Source organism: Mixophyes fleayi, chromosome 3 (assembly GCF_038048845.1).
Source record: "Mixophyes fleayi isolate aMixFle1 chromosome 3, aMixFle1.hap1, whole genome shotgun sequence".
NCBI classification, from domain to species: Eukaryota; Metazoa; Chordata; class Amphibia; order Anura; family Limnodynastidae; genus Mixophyes; species Mixophyes fleayi.
In genome coordinates this window covers 102,391,984-102,413,240 of record NC_134404.1, presented here as the reverse complement: position 1 = coordinate 102,413,240, position 21,257 = coordinate 102,391,984, and the positions used below count along the sequence as shown (strand labels likewise).

Here is a 21,257-nt window from a genome sequence, read left to right as displayed (position 1 = left end):
TGGGACTTCAACCAAAGTCTAACCAGAACTGCAAATATGCAGATAATTTGGAAACTTGACTTTCTAGCCCTATATTTTCATACTTGCATAGAGAAATTGTCCTTGCTTACTACTGACACGGAAGTACCTTTGTTGTCTTTAAAGTCAATATTTTTTTATATATTTTTAAACAGGATATGAATGAAGTCTCCAACTTTGTGAGAGGGTCAAAAGATGGCTGTGATGTTAACAATTTAAACTATCCCCCATATACACCTGGTAAGATAATGTAAAAAATTAGAAGAAACATTTAATAATAATGAAATTATTGCAATTAAAAGACAATAAGAGTTTGTTTTATTGATACAGTCCTCATTCACATATTAATCCTGTGTATGAAATAGCTTAATTAAATGTCATAAACAAGTATTTTCTGTCTTTCATTCACAAGTGATAGCTGTAGACCCTTAATTAATTCTAGGATTGCTATAGATTTTTCTTTAGTCATATACGGAATCCTAATTAGCATAACTAAATTGAAATGCTAATTATTTTTTTCGGTCTTATTAACTTGTCATTTCATTGTTAATCATTTTATGAAATCTGTTTCAGAAATTATTATTGTTTTTCAAATTGCTCAGTGTTAGTTTAAAGCTATTATGCATCTTACATGTTATCTCTTGTTTACTAATAAGAAGTAAAGGTTGAATGGAATTTTTAGAGCAAGAAGAAGGTAGGGAGATTGTAGAATAGTGTTCGGAAATGTAGCATACTAGACATACCTGAATACTAGTGACATGAACTATAATGACAATGTGGACAATTTATTTTAAAAAGAGCACTAAGCCTAAAACACAGGTTGCCTTAAACAGACCTTAACATGATCCTGTTCTACCTGGTAAGTGCTCCCCACTTAATTAACTATCAAAATGACCTAGTCTGAATTAATTAATTGATGCTAAAATAAACCCTTCGCATCATGTAATTATTAACTTTATTATTATTATTAGTAATTTATATAGTGCCAATCATACTATGCAGCGCTGTACAGATAATGTGTAATCATTCACATAAGTCCCTTCCCCATTGGAGCTTACAATCTAAATTCCCTACCAAACACACAGACACACAGGTTCCTTTTATCAGAAGCCAATTAAACTATCAGTATGTTTTTGGATTATGGGAGGAAACTGGAGCACCCGGAGCAAACCTTTACAAACGCAGTGAAACCATACCAACTCTACACAGATAGGGTCTAGGTCGTGTATGGTAAATGAAGTGTTACGTGCACATTATGTACTGGTTAAAATTTAGGAGGGTCAACTTGTATAAAAGGGCTAGTACAAACATTTACAAATATATCTGTAAAAGTCCCATACTGTATCTTGGCAGAACATGTCTCTAATATTTTACCTTATTATAAGCCAACTTACTGCATACAATGTTTGCATATTTACATATAATCAATTACTTAGTAATACGCTATGTGTTATAATAAATGTATAATAAATAAAGTAATAATAAATGTGTTGCTAATGTTGAGGTGACTGTATTGTGTTCCCAGTATCAGCCTTTTTAGTCTTACCAGGTTCCAATTAATCCCTCCCTTCTTGTGGTGCCAACTTGTATTGTGAACAGTGTAAATACCCTTCATGTTGTTGGCACAGATGGACTCGGCTTCCACAACCCAGGGCAAAGGAGTGATATACAGAAATATGATTGTGCACATAAACTCAAATGTATCAATATGGCACAGAACAATGGCAAATATGTATTTTATAACTGAGCGAGGCTGGCTCATTGATGTCTAAAATAGACAAAAGACATGTTTATAAGGGTTTACAACCATGGCATCTTAGAATCTATTTAACTAGTAAAAGTACGGATAGGGAAAAGGGAGGTAGTCGCACCAATTGTTATAGAGTAATTGTACCCTTCTAATATAAGATTAATTCAGGATAAGAATATTATTCCTTAATATATTAAACCTGAAGGGGTGCACCAAACCTCTAGTATTGTCATGGGAAGAAGGGGAGAAAGAAAATGGGTTTGTAAAGAGGCACTAATTACTCCATTATACTAAATATTATAGGGAACTAAAGACATAAAACTTAACTTTTTTTGTGATATTTAATAAAATTCTCTAAAACAGCGAAATATGGAACAGAATAAAATAGAAAAATGAGATTGTAAATATAAAAGCTGACCACGTCTCATGTATTGTCTAGTCTTCAAACGTAACAGACAATGATAATTCCGTACTCATTATATAGTGATTATTAATACCCTATACGAAATATAATAGCAGTCAAAATCTTCGGCATATATATGCCTGTGGGGCAAGAAGTAGACTTGTAAAGTCCGATATTAAAAGGATTAAGTGTCAACTGAGTATAACTAATAAGGTGTCAAGTATATTACAAAGTGCTGCTAGATTCGTATATTGTAGCATTAGATATCTCATAAATGATTTGCAACATAGGAATAGAAATATTATGACAATACAGATCTCGAGTATGTGTCCGCGGTCTCTCTATATCTAATGTCTAATATCTAATGCTACAATATACGAATCTAGCAGCACTTTGTAATATACTTGAAACCTTTGCGCCATATTAGTTATACTCAGTCAGTGCCGTAACTAGACATTTTAGTGCCCTGGGCGAGACAGGGCACCGGCGCCCCGCTTCTTAGTGGGAGTGACCTTTGTTGAGTGGGTGTGGCCAACCTACTGTGGGGGTGTGGCTAGCACTTTTCCTTCTATGTGTCTCGCTGATATTCTTGAAAGCTGTAAAGAACCCCAACAATGGTGAAAAAACTTGTATCTAAACCTATACACACTATGCAATATATATATATATATATATATATATATATATATATATAACACATACCAGGAAAGGCACTCACGTTTGTAGATATTTCTCCAGCATGGGTGCAGGAACTCCAATAACATGAATGTAAAAAATAGTATAATTAGGAGGCACTCACAGGACTTTTCCAGAATATTAAAGTATTTATTCCATTAAAAATTGGTCAACGTTTCGGGCTCCAAACAGCCCTTTATCAAGACACACACACACACAAAAACTAATAATTTGACTTACTGCCCTTCTCTCAGTGATGGGGTGCAAATGAAAAAACTGGCCTGTCCACTGTACCCTGAGACAGGTCAGGTAGCATGTTTCTCCTTCTCTAGGTGTTGTACCTGGGCCTGGTCTGGGACACAGGTGTAAGCCGCTCTAGTTAGGAGTTACAAAAAATTGGCTTAAAACAAAAATAAAAGTAATATAGCAATTTCAGCCAGTGTAGCCTTTTCCTGTACATACTACCCTCCCAATCCCAAACAAAATGTACAAACAACACTCTTGGCAGAGTGAAAGGTGATGGTGTATTGGGAGAGGTACAACTCATTTAATGGTGATATCAGCCATATATTTTCCTGCATATTAAAAATATATAAAAAACATGCTTGAGATATATATAGGGATATCCTTACAAAGAACTAAGGATCAAATAAGGTTTGAGGTTACCATAGGGCAGACTAGATGGGCCAAGTGGTTCTTATCTGCTGTCAAATTCTGTGTTTCTATGGAGAGATGCTAGCACGGTGTAGAATATTAAATGATTTGGTGTGCTGGGAATATAACAGAAGCATGTGGGGAAAAAGCACAGATTGTATTATTAAAGTGACTTTGTCTTCCAGATTTTGCATATCATTATCATCATCATCACCATTTATTTATATAGCGCCACTAATTCCGCAGCGCTGTACAGAGAGCTCACTTACATCAGTCCCTGCCCCATTGGAGCTAACAGTCTAAATTTGCATATGTGACTGTGAACAATTTATTGCTTCATATTTACCTTCTCGTCTATACGTCTGTATTCTTCTTTGCTATTCTTCTTCTATATTCTGCTGTCTGAAGACAGTCCTCTTCTACCTTCCCAGTCCAGCCGCCGCTGTAGCTCCTGGCTCTTCTCGGCTCCTCTGAATCCACTAGCAGCATCGTGATGGGGATAGAGGGCAGAGTTCAGAAGCCAGGAGGAGTCGGGTCACCCCCTCTACACAAATGCCAGCCATACTGTGACATGCGGGAAGGGGGGGGGGAAAGGAGGGGAGACAAACGATTTCACTTGCATGGGGGGTGGCAGAGACTGTTACACACAAAGGGGAGGGGGGCAGAGGTTAACACATGAACACACACACAGAGGGAGGGGGCAGAGGCTCACACATACAAAGACACATATGAAGGGGGCAGAGGCTGGCACACACACTGGGAGGGGGCCAGAGGCTGACACATACACATACACACACAGAGGGAGGGGGCAGAGGCTGGCACACACTGACACTCACACACAGGGAGGGGGCCAGAGGCTGACACACACACATACACAGATGGAGGGGGCAGAGGCTGACACATACACATACACAGATGGAGGGGCCAGAGGCTGACACACACACATACACAGATGGAGGGGGCAGAGGCTGACAGACACACACACACAGGGAGGGGGCCAGAGGCTGGCAGACACACACAAACTGGGAGGGGGGCAGAGGATTACAAATACACACACACACTCACAAGGGGAGGGGGGACAGAGGCTCTCCCAAGCAGAGAAGGAAAGGGGAGGAGACAGAAGTTGTGACACACAGGGGGATGTGTTACAGAGACAGAAGATGTACAGAGGTGAAGCTCCGCCCACTTTTGGATAAGCTCCACCCCCTCCGAAGTCCGTGAAACTGGAGGTATGCCGCTGTCTGTCACACACAGAGATAGGGCCAATTTAAGGGAGAGAGACTGTCCCAGGGGAGGCTAGAAGAGGAGGCTCACTTCATTAGTTTCCACGGGTGGATCCTGAACAGCATGGGCTCGCCGGCACTCTGCAGCCTGCATTCACAGAGCCAGGACACAGAGGCAGGTAGCGGACAGCTGCTGCGCCCCCTCAGGCTTGCGCCCTGGGCGACGGCACCGCCCGCACCACCCTAGTTACGGCTCTGTACTCAGTAATCACTTAATCCTTTTAATATCGGACTTTACATGTCTACTTCTTGCCTCACAGGCATATATATGCTGAAGATTTTGACTGCTATTATATTTTGTATAGGGTATTAATAATCACTATAAAATGAGTACGGAATTATCATTGTCCCTTACGTTTGAAGACTAAACAATACATGAGACGTGGCCAGCTTTTATATTTACAATCTTATTTTTCTATTTTATTCTGTTCCATATTTCGCTGTTTTAGAGAATTTTATTAAATATCACAATAAAAGTTAAGTTTTATGTCTTTAGTTCCCTATATTATTTAGTATAATGGAGTAATTAGTGCCTCTTTACAAACCCATTTTCTTTCTCCCCTTCTTCTCTTGACAATTTATTTAACTACACAACCTAATAATAATAAATATCAGAGTTTATGGCTGTGAACTCTGATTTCATACTAGCCATGGGTCATTGTGATTTTTAAAATATATATTGAGGTGTGTGAACAACTGCATTATGGATAAAAATGACAGTCAGTAAAGGTAGCTAAGACTGTTTATATAACTGTGAATACATTTTTTCAGTATTGACAATGTATAATCACACGTACAGGGTCGCATTTAGAGTTAAGAGCAAAGCAAATAAAGAAGCAATTTTGCACCTTTGGCAAAACCATGTTGCTGTACGGGGGGGGGATTTAAAATATGCTGACAGATTTAGAGTTGGGATGGGGTGTGTCCTAGCTCAATTCTAAATTATAGTGTAAAAATAAGACTGTCTAGTATTTGTGTGCTTTATGCAAAAGCAGCCAGTGTTCTCCCTGCATTAAATAATGAGCATTAAAACACATCATCCACATCATCCAGCATAAAAAATGTATTGCCACTTTTCCTAAACTGATCTATATTAAGATCTAAATTCCCATTTTATATTCCTTAATTGATATTTACTTGTAAGTCTATTAAGCAAAATAGAAACTAAGCACTAATTATCATGTCACCTGAAAAGTGTTTCCAAAATATTTGTAAAGGTTAATGGCAGAGTTTGTCTGCAGATTGGCTTATTGATCACTGAGAACGATGATGTTCATTTAATAGCCTAAGTGAAATCTGCAGCTCTATGTATCAAGGAATTAACACACTTAAAATTCAGTCTTTTGAGAGAAGAGTATTTGTGGGATTTAGACCAAAAAAAATGTTCTTAAAGTTTTGTACGTGACAAATGTTCTTAAAGGTTTGTACATGACACATATCTTTGTCTTTTTTCTAAAGCAATACTGGATCGGATAATGTATTCCAAGACCCTCTGCATGGATGCAAAACAAACTTGGGGAAACCATTACGATGTCCATAATTTGTATGGATATGCAATGTGTCTTTCTACAGATGAGTAAGAACTGTTTTATTTTGCTGCTCAAGTTTATAAAATATTTTCATAGATGATTAATGAGACATTATGCTGAAACATCACTTTGCTTAAAAACAATATTATTTTATATATTAAGTTTTCAGAGATTATTATGCAGAATAGAAAGTGATGTGCCAATGGCTGAAACATCCTACCTTGAAAATGTATTGCATGTAGAGATGGTCACTGACCCCCGTGTTTTGGTTTTGGATTCGGCTTTGGATCTTGATTACAGTCGTATTTTGGTTTTGGTTTTGTTTTTGCAAAACCGCCACTGCGTGTTTTGGTTTTGGTTTTGTTTGGTTTTGTTTTGCTATTTTGTTGGAAAATCAATGTTTTTGGGCCTAAAATAACCCAATTTAGTGCTCCAACTGTTTTAGAGATAAGTAATCTAATTGTAGAGGTAATAAAACTCCCAAAAAACAGTTTAATTCTTCGTTAGTAGGCCTTCATTTATTCTACACACAAAACAGATTGTCTTCCTCTCCATCTATGCATATTGGCAATGCAGCCATCGTCTTTGGATGTATATTACACCCTACACGTATAGTTAAATATGTAAAAAAATGGAAAAAGGCAGTTTGCTTTCTGTCTCTATAGGCCCCCTCCACTTGTTTAAAAAACCCAAAAATTCAGCCGTTATATACTGTACAATATTAATTGAAATGGACAAAGCCAGTTTGGTTTCTGGCTCTATAGGCCCCCCTGCACTTGTTGAAAATACAAAAAAATTCAGCCGTTATAGACTGTACAATATTAATTGAAATGGACAAAGCCAGTTTGGTTTCTGGCTCTATAGGCTCCCCTGCACTTGTCGAAAATACAAAAAAATTCAGCCGTTATAGACTGTACAATATTAATTGAAATGGACAAAGCCAGTTTGGTTTCTGGCTCTATAGGCCCCCCTGCACTTGTCGAAAATACAAAAAAATTCAGCCGTTATAGACTGTACAATATTAATTGAAATGGACAAAGCCAGTTTGGTTTCTGGCTCTATAGGCCCCCCTGCACTTGTCGAAAATACAAAAAAATTCAGCCGTTATAGACTGTACAATATTAATTTAGATGGAGAAAGCCAGTTTGGTTTCTGTCTCTCTAGGCTCCCCTCCACTTGTATAAAATACAAAAAAATTCAGCCGTTATATACTGTACAATATTAATTGAAATGGACAAAGCCAGTTTGGTTTCTGGCTCTATAGGCCCCCCTGCACTTGTTGAAAATACAAAAAAATTCAGCCGTTATAGACTGTACAATATTAATTGAAATGGACAAAGCCAGTTTGGTTTCTGGCTCTATAGGCTCCCCTGCACTTGTCGAAAATACAAAAAAATTCAGCCGTTATAGACTGTACAATATTAATTGAAATGGACAAAGCCAGTTTGGTTTCTGGCTCTATAGGCCCCCCTGCACTTGTCGAAAATACAAAAAAATTCAGCCGTTATAGACTGTACAATATTAATTGAAATGGACAAAGCCAGTTTGGTTTCTGGCTCTATAGGCCCCCCTGCACTTGTCGAAAATACAAAAAAATTCAGCCGTTATAGACTGTACAATATTAATTTAGATGGAGAAAGCCAGTTTGGTTTCTGTCTCTCTAGGCTCCCCTCCACTTGTATAAAATACAAAAAAATTCAGCCGTTATATACTGTACAATATTAATTGAAATGGACAAAGCCAGTTTGGTTTCTGGCTCTATAGGCCCCCCTGCACTTGTTGAAAATACAAAAAAATTCAGCCGTTATAGACTGTACAATATTAATTGAAATGGACAAAGCCAGTTTGGTTTCTGGCTCTATAGGCCCCCCTGCACTTGTCGAAAATACAAAAAAATTCAGCCGTTATAGACTGTACAATATTAATTTAGATGGAGAAAGCCAGTTTGGTTTCTGTCTCTCTAGGCTCCCCTCCACTTGTATAAAATACAAAAAAATTCAGCCATTATAGACTGTACAATATTAAGAGAAATGGACAAAGCCAGTTTGGGGTCACTCTGTCTATGACACCCTACCCTTGAGGAGAAATTGCCAAAATAGCAGCCTTTCAAGATGGTACGTGATATGGAAATGCCACAAGTCCCTTTCCTCTTTGAGGGTAGATTGCACCCTACACTTACATAGAAAGTTTTAAAAAGATGTTATCGTCATCATCTTCATCTTCATCCTCACCCTCATCAGTGTGTACATCATCATCACAGACTATCAATTCATCGCCGCTTAAATCCGCCATTAGAGAACAGTCAGTGCTTGGATGTCTTGGATGGTGAAGGCCTTACTCGTGGAAGATGTAGTTCATTTTTATAAACATCATTTTCTCCACATTTTTGGGAAGTAACCTTCTACGGTGATCACTGACTAAGTTCCCTGCTGTGCTGAACACTCGTTCAGAGTACACACTGGAGGGTGGGCAGCTTAGGTATTGCAAAGCAAGTTTGTAGATGGGTTTCCAAATGGCCTGCTTTTCTTCCCAGTAAGGAAAGGGACTGTCTGACATTTCCATATCAACTACCTCTTGAAAGTAATCCTCCACCATCCTTTGCATGTTTATACTCGTATTGGATAGAGTTATGGGCAAAGTGACACATTTTTTTGAAAAATCCTTCAAACCAGCCCAGATGTTAAATTGTTCTGATCTGCCCCCTGCGTCTTCCCTGCTTCTTTTTGGGAAATTTAATTTTTTACGAGCAGCAGCAGATTGAGAAAGTGAAGGAGGACACGTTGTCAAGCCGAGGCCAAGTTCAGCGGCCAACTTGCTGAGCAATAGCTCCTTGCAAAAGTTCACATCTCGCTCATTTACAAGTAAAGACTTAATGTAGGTTTTAAACCTTGGATCAAGGTCAGTGGCCAAAATGTACTGATCCGAGTTCAAGATCTTAATAACTCGAGGATCATTGTGAAGCGAATTAAGCACTTGATCGACAAGGCCAACATACTTTGCTGAATTGCTTGCTTTCAGCTCCTCCTTCATTTTCTCAAGCTGCTTTTCCAATAGTCTAATTAAAGGAATGACTTGGCTCAAACTAGCAGAGTCTGCACTGACCTCACATGTCACAACTTCCAATGGTTTCAGCACCTTGCACAGGACTGAAAGGATTCCCCACTGTGCAAGTGTGAAATACATCCCCCCTCCTTTCCCAATGTCATGGCTTGTGCAATATGCTTGGATGGCTTTGCGCTGTTCCTCCATCCTCTGAAGCATGTACAGGGTGGAATTCCACCTAGTTACCACCTCTTGCTTAAGTTGGTGGCAGGGCAAGTTAAACTGCTCTTGGAGCTGCTGTAATCTCCTACATGCTGTGGCCGAATGCCTGAAATGGCCTGAAATTTTACGGGCCACCGAAAGCATCTACTGCACATCACTGTTATTTCGTAGGAAGCTCTGCACCACCAAGTTGATGATGTGAGCAAAACAGGGAATATGTTGGAAATCACCCAGCTGTAATGCTCGCACTATATTGTTGGCGTTATCAGAAATGACATACCCTGGGGAGAGTCCGAGTGGTAGCCATGCATCAATCACATCTCTCAGTTTGCGTAACAAATTGTCAGCCGTATGCCTGTTAGTAAAGCCGGTGATACAAAGAGTGGCCTGCCTGTGACAAATGTTATGTAGTGGTGTACATGCTGCTGTTGTTCCTGCTGGTGAAGGTGAATGACCAACTCAGTGGGCTGTCACAGTCATATAGTCTTTGGTTTGGCCACTTCCACTTATCCACATATCTGTGGTTAAGTGGACAGTGGGCAGAATGACATTTTTCAGTGCAATCTCTACATTTTTACACACTTTTTGGTATAGTTGTGGAATTGCTTTACGGGAGAAATGGTGTAGCGATGGAATTCTGTAACGCGGACACAAAACCTCAATTAACTGTGAAAAACCAGCTGCGTTTATTGTGGAGATTGGAAGCAGATCTAACACTAACATTGCAGCCATGGCGTCTGTGATTCGCTTGGCGACTGGGTGACTGCTGTCATATTTGCTTCCCCTCGCAAATGATTGTTTCACAGTTAATTGCTGAAATGTAGCACTGCTCATTTTCTTGACCTGCCTCTGGAATGACGATTCACCCCCAGCAGCAGCAACAGCAGCAGCAGTGGGACTAACACTTTCTTCAGAGGAATCAATAATAGTGCAGGAGTCATCCAGCCTTAAGTGGGATGCCGGGCTAACTCCGAGCGCTACTGAGGATATTGATGAGGATGGTGTGGTGGGTGTATTTTGTAGCCGTCGGGATGGCAGTGAGCGGAGGGTCTAAGCTGATGATGGAGTGCTTGTATTTTTTAGGGAAAAACTTTCAGCTTTTTTCCAACACTTTGCCATAAACTCTCATTAAATGGCGTAACATAGACGAGGTTCCAAGATGGTTAAGTTCCCTCCCTCGACTGACTGTGGCTTGACATACACTACAAATAGCTATACAATTGTTGTCTGGATTTGGGTAGAAATAATTCCACACATAAGAAGTAGATTTTTTTGTTTTATTCCCAGGCATGACAATGGCCTTTTTCTTGTCACGTGCCAGAACTGCTGCCACTGGTGCAGGATTTGCACAAACAACCTCATCCTCATCAACATCCTCATTAGCGCCCTCATCGCCTACACAAATCTCCCCCTCATCCTCTTCTAATTCCAAAGTGGCATCCTCAATTTGGGTATCACCGGCTACACTCGGGCTATTAAGGCACACATCAGCAGAATGCTCACGATTAGACATCCCACTGTTGGATGGACTCTCCACAGGGATTGTTGTCATTTGTGAATCAGAGCAAACATTATCCTCTAATGCCTTACTGTTGTCTTGCAGTTTGGCTTTGACGCGTAACAGTAGTTGTGCACGAACTGTAGGCTCGGTGACTTTTTGGGATCTGCCACTAATAGCCAAAGGTGAAGGCCTCATTCTCTCTTTGCCACTGCGTGTGTAGAATGGCATGTTGGCAATTTTTTTTTATCGGCACTTAACTTTTGCTCAGTAACACTTCTTTTTCGCTTCAACACAGTAAAAAAAAATAATTATTTTGTTTTTTGGACTGATTTCGAAACACTCTGCAGTTTGACATCGCCTTGCCCAGATGACGTACTGGGAACACTAACATCAGGACTGGTGACAGAACCTGGTTGCTCATTCTGATCAAATGTGGACTGCTTTGAATCCATTCAAAATTATTTGGTAGATACTGCTGACAGATATGATTTTTAACAGCCAGAAATATTTATGCACAATTATGGGGGACCCCCTAAAAGCACTGAGGAGTGCTAAAAATTATTTGGTAGATACTGCTGACAGATATGACTTTTGACAGCCAGAAATATTTATGCACAATTATGGGGGACACCCCAAAAGCACTGAGGAGTGCTAAAAATTATTTGGTAGATACTGCTGACAGATATGACTTTTGACAGCCAGAAATATTTATGCACAATTATGGGGAACACCCCAAAAGCACTGAGTGCTAAAAATTATTTGGTAGATACTGCTGACAGATATGACTTTTGACAGCCAGAAATATTTATGCACAATTATGGGGGACACCCCAAAAGCACGGAGGAGTGCTAAAAATTATTTGGTAGATACTGCTGACAGATATGATTTTTGCCAGCCAGAAATATTTATGCACAATTATGGGGGGCACCCCAAAAGCACTGGGGAGTGCCAAATCTTACAAAAATAAAATAAACCTCTATCCTCCTCTCTTCTCTAGCGATTTTTGTTACAGCATAAGAATATTGTATTCTCTGTCCCTGCTTTAATTAGCCTGTGACTACACCCTGCTCTCTCCCTTTGTCAAATGGCGATGGATTGCTGTGGAGGCAGGTATTTATAATCTTGAAGTATCGCGGATATATTCCAACTTATATTCATCAATGTGCCACCGTGCTGTCATATACTTTAATTTTTTTCTCTCTCCATTTTTCATTTCACACATCACAATATTATCTGATCCCATGACATACTTTAAAAAATAATATCTAAATACATGATAATATATTGTGCACTATTAAGAAAAAGAAACTCCTTCAATGTAGTTATTATTATTATTATTATTATTAGCATAGATTTGTAAGGCGCCACAGTGCTCGGCTGCGCCATACAGTAGGGAAAACAGGACATACATAAAACAGGGACATACATAGTAGACAAAATAAATGCAGACATGAAAACAAAGGGTATGGAGGACACTGCTTCTTAGAGAGCTTACATTCTAAGGGGAAGAGGGCACAGGTAAAACAAGAGGAGCAAATGTGGCTCAGAGTGGAGATTGGGATAGGTTTGAGGGTGCATTAGTGTGAATAGTATAATCGGGGATAAGGTAAGCTCTTACAAAGAGAAAGGTTGTCAGAGAATGTCTAAAGTTTGGAAGGTTGTGGGAAAGTCTGATTGGGCGTGGTAGGAAATTCTTTAAGTAGGGAGCACCACAGGAGAAGTCTTGTAGACGGAAGTGTCTGGTGGGTGTCAGAGATGAGACAAGGAGGTACATCTACGAGGGCAGGAGGGAGAGTATTTTGATATGAGATTTGAAATGTGTGAAGATACCGGGTTTTTCTGACCCAATGCTACCCACTTCATGCTGGCTGGCCACCCACGGGTGCCTTCCTATGCCAGGGAAGTCTGCCAAGTACCTTATAGGGTTCTCAGTCACTCAGGCAAATGCAGTTAGAAAGTAAAGCAATACATTTATTGTAATAAAAACAATCACTAGATTATTATATACACACAGTAAATAAATGCCAGACAGGTTTACCACATTATCTGTCCCTTACCCCACTAGCTTAAGGAGTTACAGTCACCTGTCTATCCGGACTTGACGACCCATGGATCTGCCTATGTATTTCACTGGTAGAGAACGGTAACTCTAAAAATCAGCCACCCTGCAGCTTCCAGTCCCAGAATGAATATATTGGATTCTGGAGGACATAGGGAGCCAGTGTAGGAATTTGCAAAATGGTGCAGCAGATGTGGAGCAGTGAGAGAGGACATTCAGTCTTGCAGCAGCATTTAGGTGTGGATACATGGGTGGCAGAAATGCCAGATTGCAGGAGGTTGCAATAGTCAAGACGGGAAATGATGAGAGAATGGATAAGAGTTTCGGTAGCATGTAAGGAGTAAGGAAAGGACGTATTCTGGCAATGTCTTTAAGGTGGTCAACAGAACTAGGAGAGAATCTGGATGTGAAGAATAAAGAAGAGGGCAAGAGTCAAGTGTAACACCAAGGCAGCGGGTTTGGGATAGTGGAAACTGTGGTGTTATTGACAGTGAGGGAGATTTAAGGGGAGCTGGTGACTTTGGCAGGAGGGAATATAATAACTTTTGTTTTGGACATGTTGTGCTTTAGGTAGCGTTGGGACATCCAAGCGGAGATAGCAGAAAGAAAATTGGTTACATAAGATAGTACAGAAAGGGTGAGGTCATCGTAAGAGATATAGATTTTGGTGTCATCAGCTTAGATCTGGTACTGGAGGCCGAATGAGCAAATTATTGCCCAAAGAGTAGCAGTGTACAATGAGGAAAAGTAAAGGAACTTGAACAGAGCCTTGTGGGATGCCAACAGATAGAGGGAGTGGAGGGGAGGATGTGCCAGAGGTAGAAACACTAAAATAGAGGTTCATAAGGTAGGAAGTGAATCAGAACTTTGTTATGAAGGCAAATGGAGTGAATGGTGTGTAGGAAGAGAGGGTGATCAACAGTGTCAAAAGCAGCAGAGAGATCCAGGAGAATGAATTTGGAGAAATTACTCTTAGACTTTGCAGTAAGTAGATTATTGATCAGTTTTGTGAGAGCAGTTTCAGTAGAATGTTGGGGGCGGAAGCTTGATTGCAGAGAGTGAAGAATGGAGTGAGAGGAAATAATGTGAGACAGGGCTTTCTACACTAATCTCTCAAGTAGTGTGGAGGCAAAGGGAAGGAGAGTAATAGGGCGGTAGTTGGAGATAGAGGCTGGATGGAGAGATGTTTTTTTTTTAATTGGTGAGATGAGCGCCTGTGTAAAGGAGAATGAAAATGTGTCAGTGGAGGGAGACAGGTTGAAGAGGTGAGTTAGAGGTGGGCATGCAGTGGATTGGAGTGAGCTGAGAAGTTGGGAGGGAATAGTGTCAAGGGGACAGATTGTAGGGTGAGATGAGTGCAGAATATTCATTTTCAGTTACTGGAGAGAATGAATTAAGGGTGGATTGGGGAGTGTAGGTGGGTAGAGTGGGTGAAGTGAGTGGAATCTGGCATGAGGAAATATCTTGTCAAATGAGGCAATTTTGTCTTTGAAATATGTGGCAAAATCATGGGCTGTGAAGGAGGAAAGGGCAGATAAGTGAGTTGAAAGCGGCAAAGAGGCGACATGGGTTAGAAGACTGGGTGGATATTAGAGATTTGAAGAATATTTGTTTGGCAACTGAAATGACTGTACTGTAAGATGAAAGGATGAATTTATAGTGGAGGTAATCAGGATAGGAAAGAGATTTCCTCCAGTGGTGCTCTGCAGTGCGGAAGCCCTTTTTCACATAGTTGGTCTGCTGGTGTGCCATGGTTGGGTTTTGGATCATCGGAGACTGTATGTGGTAGATGGAGCTGCATTGTCTAGGGCTGAAGTGAGTGTTTTGTTGTAGAAAGAGGCATCCTGATTTTGGCAGGACAATGCAGTCATAGGAGAAAATATTTGTTTTACTGTTAATATGAAGTGGATTGGGTTAAGAGTACTTAGGTTTCATTGAGTACCTGAGGATTTGGGTGCACGGGGAGGACAAAATGTTAGGTGAAGTTAAAGGAAAGGAGGTTGTGGTCAAAGAGTGGGAAGGCTAAGTTGGATAAACTAGAAATGGACCAATAGCGGGAGAAGACAAGTACCAAAGGAGGAAGTAAGTGAAAGAAGTTTAGTGAAGAAGAGACAGTGGAATTATCAATGGGAATGTTGAAATCACCTAGTATGAGAGTAGACAGGTCATAGGATAGGAAATAAGTGTGTCAGGATGAAATGTTATCAGGGAATTGGGAAACTGGACCTGGGGGGCAATAAATGACAGCAATACAAAGGTAGAGAAGATAAAATAGACGGATAGTGTGTACTTCAAAGAAAGAGAATGAGAGGGAGGTTTCAGAGGGTATTACTTGAAAGATGCAGCTTGGACAAAGTAGAATGCCTACTCCACTCCACTACTCTGTTTCTGGGTCTAGGATTATGAATGAGTGAGAGTCCCCCATAGGAGAGAGCTGCAGGAATGTAGTGTCAGAGGAGGTGAGGCAAGTTTCTGTAATGGTGAGGAATTTAAGGGACTTAGAAATGAATAGATCATGAATGGATGCCAGTTTGTTGCAATTAGATCTTGCATTCCTGTAGTGTACAGGAGAAGGGAAGATTTGGTGGGATTGTAGAGGGTGAATGGAAAGGTTTCGGGGGAGTGAGGGGCATGAACCGATAGTGGGGATAGTACGGGGCCCAGGGTTAGGTGAGATGTCACCAGTAGCCATTAGAACGAGCATGGTGAGAAAGAGGACATGCAAAGAGGATTTGTGGGTGTGACATTTTTACTTCTGTTTATGTAGGCTCACAAGTGTGGTGGGTGCAGGAGACAAAATAGTTCATGTGTACAGACTATCAATGAGGGAAGTAGTGAAGGGGAAATCATAATAGGGTAGGGAGAAAAAGGTTGATGCAGAAAAAAGAGGAGTTTGAAGGAGTTTGAAGAGAAGTGTGGTGACAGTGAATAGGAAAGAGTAGGTGCATGATGGAGAGGTGTGAGAGATGTGAATGAATGTGTATTAGCTGGGGTAATGGGAGAGTAGAAAGGATCAATTGATCCAAATTGTGCAAGGCAATGGAAGACGTGAAGGATTCTTTACCGCCCCCATGGCTGGGGTTAATAGAGTAGACAGTTTCTGCAGCACTGACATGACGAGGTCCAGGAGGATGCTGACAGCTGAGTGCAGAGGGTCCAGCAGCCAAACAGAGATGGCAACAGCAATCACAATTGAGCTCAGTGGGCAGCTGAACAGATGCTGAAACAGCAATGACAGTTGAACTCTGTGGATCCCACAGCTGAACAGACATGGTTCAGTAGATCCTTAAACAGCCTTGTTTTTTGGTATGAAGTTGATACTCAGTGCTGCTGTGACATTTGCCAACAGTATTCAGAAATATCTAATGCTTTATATTTGTGAGAATAAGGAAAAGCAGCAGAATCAGCAAAGAGTTGACCAGTGTACAGATTACTCCAACTGCCGTCCGCATTAAAAATATATTTTACTATTGTTTAATGTGATTCTCCTCATCTATCAGTATACTGCCCAATGCCTTCTTGTAGTCTGCAAGCATCGGTATGACTATTTGCAGAATATTTATTATATGTCTAAAACCAGTGCATACACACTTACTCACTGAAGGTGGGTTTATAGTCAAGGAATAAAATAAACAATGTTGATGCTTTTCATAATGGCAAAGTTTCATTTAATTGTACACAAAAATGCATTCTCACGTTAATTTTCTTTGACATGGTTTCTTCAAATTCCCTTCCATCCAGCCAAGAAGCGAAATAGGGTGTTGGACTATTGCAACATTAGACAAGGTGCCATGAAATTGGATCAGAGCAGCAGGGGCGCATGCAGGGGGGGTTTCTGGTTCTCCAGAAAGCCCCCCTCTCCTCTGCTAATGAAGTGCCCTACATAGCGGCACTGTACTATACAGCAGCCGCGTCGCTGTCAAAGAAGCATCCGCAGCGGTGCTGTATACACGCTTCTTTGACAGCGCCGCGGCTGCTGTATAGTACAGTGCTGCTGAAACGGAGCTGCTGCGCATGTGCGGGCACATGCTCGGCAGCTATCCCTTTTTTTTTTTTTTGGGTGGAGGGGAAACTTCCCCTTAAAAATCCTCTGTGCACCCCTGAACAGGGGATGATCAATCCCCACCCTAAATATAGCAGTCAGGCATTATAAAAGGAGTGTGTATAAATACTTCAAAATAATCAGCACTGTGGCAACTGCTTCTTAGTTCATAAAGGTAGCATTTCTTATTTAGTACAGAAACTCCAGCTAAACTACAGTTTAGTGCAGTTTTTGTTACAGAAACTACAGTTAGAATTTGAAGCTAGATAGATTATACAAATGATAGCTACTATACTGTTGTGGTCCCACTACTGTGTGCACTAATATGTATTATAAGCATTCCCCAAATATCCATTGCATATATATATATATATTGCCATTTTGGTTGAATTATTCAATCAGGTATAATATACATTGTTAAGAAGTGTTTGAAAAGCTAGAGGGATGTATACTATAAAAGTAAACTGGATTACATTTTGTCCATAAATCTGTAAAGCAAGTGTAGCACTGAAAGACATTTTTGTACACGTATAAATTGATAGCTTTGTAAAGATTTATTGAAAGTAAGGCATCATTGTAGCATAAATGTAATTAGGCAAATAATTGCAGGAAACTACACTGTTCTAATGGTTTTTCAATTTCAGAGCCATCAAAGCTGTTTTCCCTGGAAAAAGGAGCATCATTTTTTCTCGATCTACTTTTGCTGGAGCAGGCAAATACTCAGGACATTGGCTTGGAGATAATGCTGCCAATTGGAATGATATTAAATGGGCTATACCAGGAATGTTTGAGTTCAATCTTTTTGGAATACCTTATGTAAGCTCATTACATGAATAAGCCTGCAAAACAAATGGTCATCTATGGGAATTAGCACTAAATTGTGTTTATATTTGTAGAACAACACGATCCCTTTTATTGCCAATTGGATGTTTCTGTGATAGTCACCGCTGAGAGCAGCATGGAAATAGGCAGAGATTACAGTACAGCTAAATATTTCAGTTCTATAACTGCATTGACAGAGTAGAGTCAATAGTAGTACTGTGGGCTGATACCAATGCACATAATACTGATGAATGAACAAAATAAAAATACAAATAGATATCAACACTTACTTAAAATAGGACTTATAAATATAACCAGTACTATATATTACTGTCAACAATTATTTGTACCTACTTCACCTGTTTACATCACACTTCTTGTAATTAATAAAAACAATATATATATATTTAGCTTGCAGAACTAATTTAAGTGCCCATTTTCACCATTGAATGTATGAAGATAACCATATTGGACCTTATTCAGAGTCGGACGCAAAGTCCTTTCAAGAAGTGTAGGAGTGGGAGTGTGCCGCAGCTTGGTAGCGTACTGCGAGTGGAAAGCAAACCCAGTTGCATCCCACTCTTAATACCCTATCGAGCTGTGAGCAGTTCCTGCAGCTAGCTAACGCTTGCGCCACCTAATTCCTGCCGCACAGCTTTAGCCCTGTTTTGACGTGTGTTGCGTCTGCGCCTCACTGCGACTAGGATATTTACATGGTCACGCCTTCACCATTCCGCGTTCCTCCTATTCTCTCGTAGTGAGTCGCAAGCTGTCGCAAGTGTTAATTGCTTCCAAGATGCAGGCGGATTTGGGGCTTTCTGCACATGCGTGATAGTGGTTTTTTGTTGGCTGCGCCTAAAACAGACTTTGCGTCCGACTCTAAATGAGGTCCATTATCTGCAGTTTGCTCTGGACATAAAATACAAATTATACTACTATTGTGAGTTACTCTATGACTATATATCCTGCTAATTTGGGTGCTTCAGGGTATGGAATTATGGAAAATTAATATTATGAGTTAAGAAGTTAAATGTAAAAACTGGACTGCCTTGGGAAAATGTGGACACATGGGAGTTCTATACACAATATTATATAGCATATTATACAATGTTTTGTAGCAAATAATAATACCTTTGGTATAATCACCATCATTATTCCTCTTTAGATTGGTGCAGACATCTGTGGCTTTTTTGAGGATTGCTCTGAAGAGCTGTGCAGGAGATGGATGCAAGTTGGGGCTTTTTATCCATTTTCTAGAAACCACAATGCTGAGACATTCAAGGTAATATCTATTTAAGATTTATTACTAAACATAAGCAAGATAGGTTTCTGCAGGTTGTCAAACAGAGCTGCTAGCAATATATACTATATTATAATACAATAATAAAACATTTAGTATTACGATACAATTGTAATCTCTGTATATGTATGCAGTGATCATTTTTACTTGAACTAACAAACAGTTCATTTTCCAGGAAAAGCTTTTGAGAGATATTCTTCTCTCTTTAGGGCAGCCAGAGCTCAAAAAGTCCCAAAGAAGGGAAAAATCCTCATAGCTTTACTAGAAAAACCAAGGAATTGTATTACAAGTTGAATAACTGCTATACACAGTTAATTAAAAAGTACTTTACATTTTATCTCAGCCACAAGATCCCGCTTCCTACGGTGCAGATTCCCTTCTTGTGACTTCGTCGAGGCATTATTTAAACATCCGTTATACCCTGCTGCCTTATCTTTATACTCTGTTCTACAAAGCACACACTAGAGGAGAAACTGTGGTGAGGCCCCTACTTCATGAGTAAGTCTTTAAAAATTGGTTCATCTTTATAACTCCTAAAAGGAAATACTGTCATATTAGTGAGGTTTAAAGAATATGTCATAAAAACTGTGTTTTGGACAAAGGTAAACTTTTTTTTTAACAGATTACATGTTATGTAGGTAGATTGTAGGCAGATTTAAGAGAACTAAAGGATTGAATCTTGCTTTGTACAGTATACACTTATTAATTACATTTTGTGATATATACTAATAATAATAATACAAAATAATATAATATATTATAATCTAATAATAAAAAAATGCTTGATCCATTAACCCTCAACTTTTATTTAAATCCTGAAAACCTCTGTTTACCTTTGTAGATTTTATTCTGATCCAGAAACATGGGCAATAGATCAGCAATTTTTATGGGGATCTGGTCTTCTAATTACACCTATTCTAAATCCGGTATGTAAATAATTTTTTAATGAAACTAGCAATTTGAATCTTTTGGTTTAACATTGTAGTAGTTATTGTTTTACAATTATTATTACTAGTATCTGCAGCATATACTTGGTGGTCAGAAAGCTTGTATTTGTTAAGGGTTACATTTTTATCCTAGATACTACGTATTCTTGGAGAAATGGATTTCTCAACAGAATTATTTAAATAATGGTCACTGACATTAAATCTTATGCTACAAAAGAAATGGATAATTTGTGCAATGATTACATTCTTACATATGGAGGGATATATTTCTCCAGATAATATAAAGACCCCCAGAACAGTAGCTCCCAGTGCTTTGCAACAATGAACTTTTTCATAAGGGGTGAACAGTATCATAGTTTTCTAGAGCTTCAGAAATAGCCAATAATCTAATAAAGATTGTATAATCAAACACACATAGTGTTACAGCTGCTGTGCTAAAGCTGGGTACACACTACAGAATTTTCCAGCAACTTTTTATGCCGATCGATCTTACATGCGATAGCTGGTCCGATCGCTCGGTCCTTGGACTACATACACACTAGCCTTGTTTTAGACGATAAAGGGAAGAGCAGCTGTTCCGTTAGCGACTTTTTACAGCTATGTTGTCGCGAGCAATGACTGTAATTTCCTACTCACTGTTGTGAATCGGTCGGAAGTTTATACACACTGCACAACGGAAACGAGATTGGAACGAAAATATTAAATGGTACGTCCAACCAAATAAGGCGACAATCGTCGATTTGGGCTAGAGATGGTCACTGACCCCCGTGTTTTGGTTTTGGATTCGGTTTTGGATCTGGATTACCGTCGTGTTTTGGTTTTGGTTTTGGTTTTGCAAAACCGCCATTGCATGTTTTGGTTTTGGTTTTGTTTGGTTTTGTTTTGCTATTTTGTTGGAAAATACATGTTTTTGTGCCTAAAATAACCCAATTTAGTGCTCCAACTGTTTTAGAGATAAGTAATCTAATTGTTGAGGTAATAAATCATCCAAAAAAACAGTTTAATTCTTC

General features: G+C 39.6%; 1 protein-coding gene across 2 annotated transcripts in view; it reads left to right on the top strand.

Annotated features, from left to right (window-relative positions):
* SI (sucrase-isomaltase) overlaps positions 1 to 21,257 on the top strand; it is a 209,472-nt gene that overhangs the window by 69,045 nt on the left and 119,170 nt on the right. For both annotated transcript variants that reach the window (XM_075202075.1, XM_075202076.1), the window contains exons 15-20: positions 174 to 258; positions 6,242 to 6,359; positions 17,823 to 17,994; positions 19,166 to 19,282; positions 19,644 to 19,798; positions 20,142 to 20,226. In XM_075202075.1, coding sequence (XP_075058176.1) covers positions 174 to 258; positions 6,242 to 6,359; positions 17,823 to 17,994; positions 19,166 to 19,282; positions 19,644 to 19,798; positions 20,142 to 20,226 — 732 coding nt within the window. The remainder of the gene's footprint in view (positions 1 to 173; positions 259 to 6,241; positions 6,360 to 17,822; positions 17,995 to 19,165; positions 19,283 to 19,643; positions 19,799 to 20,141; positions 20,227 to 21,257) is intronic.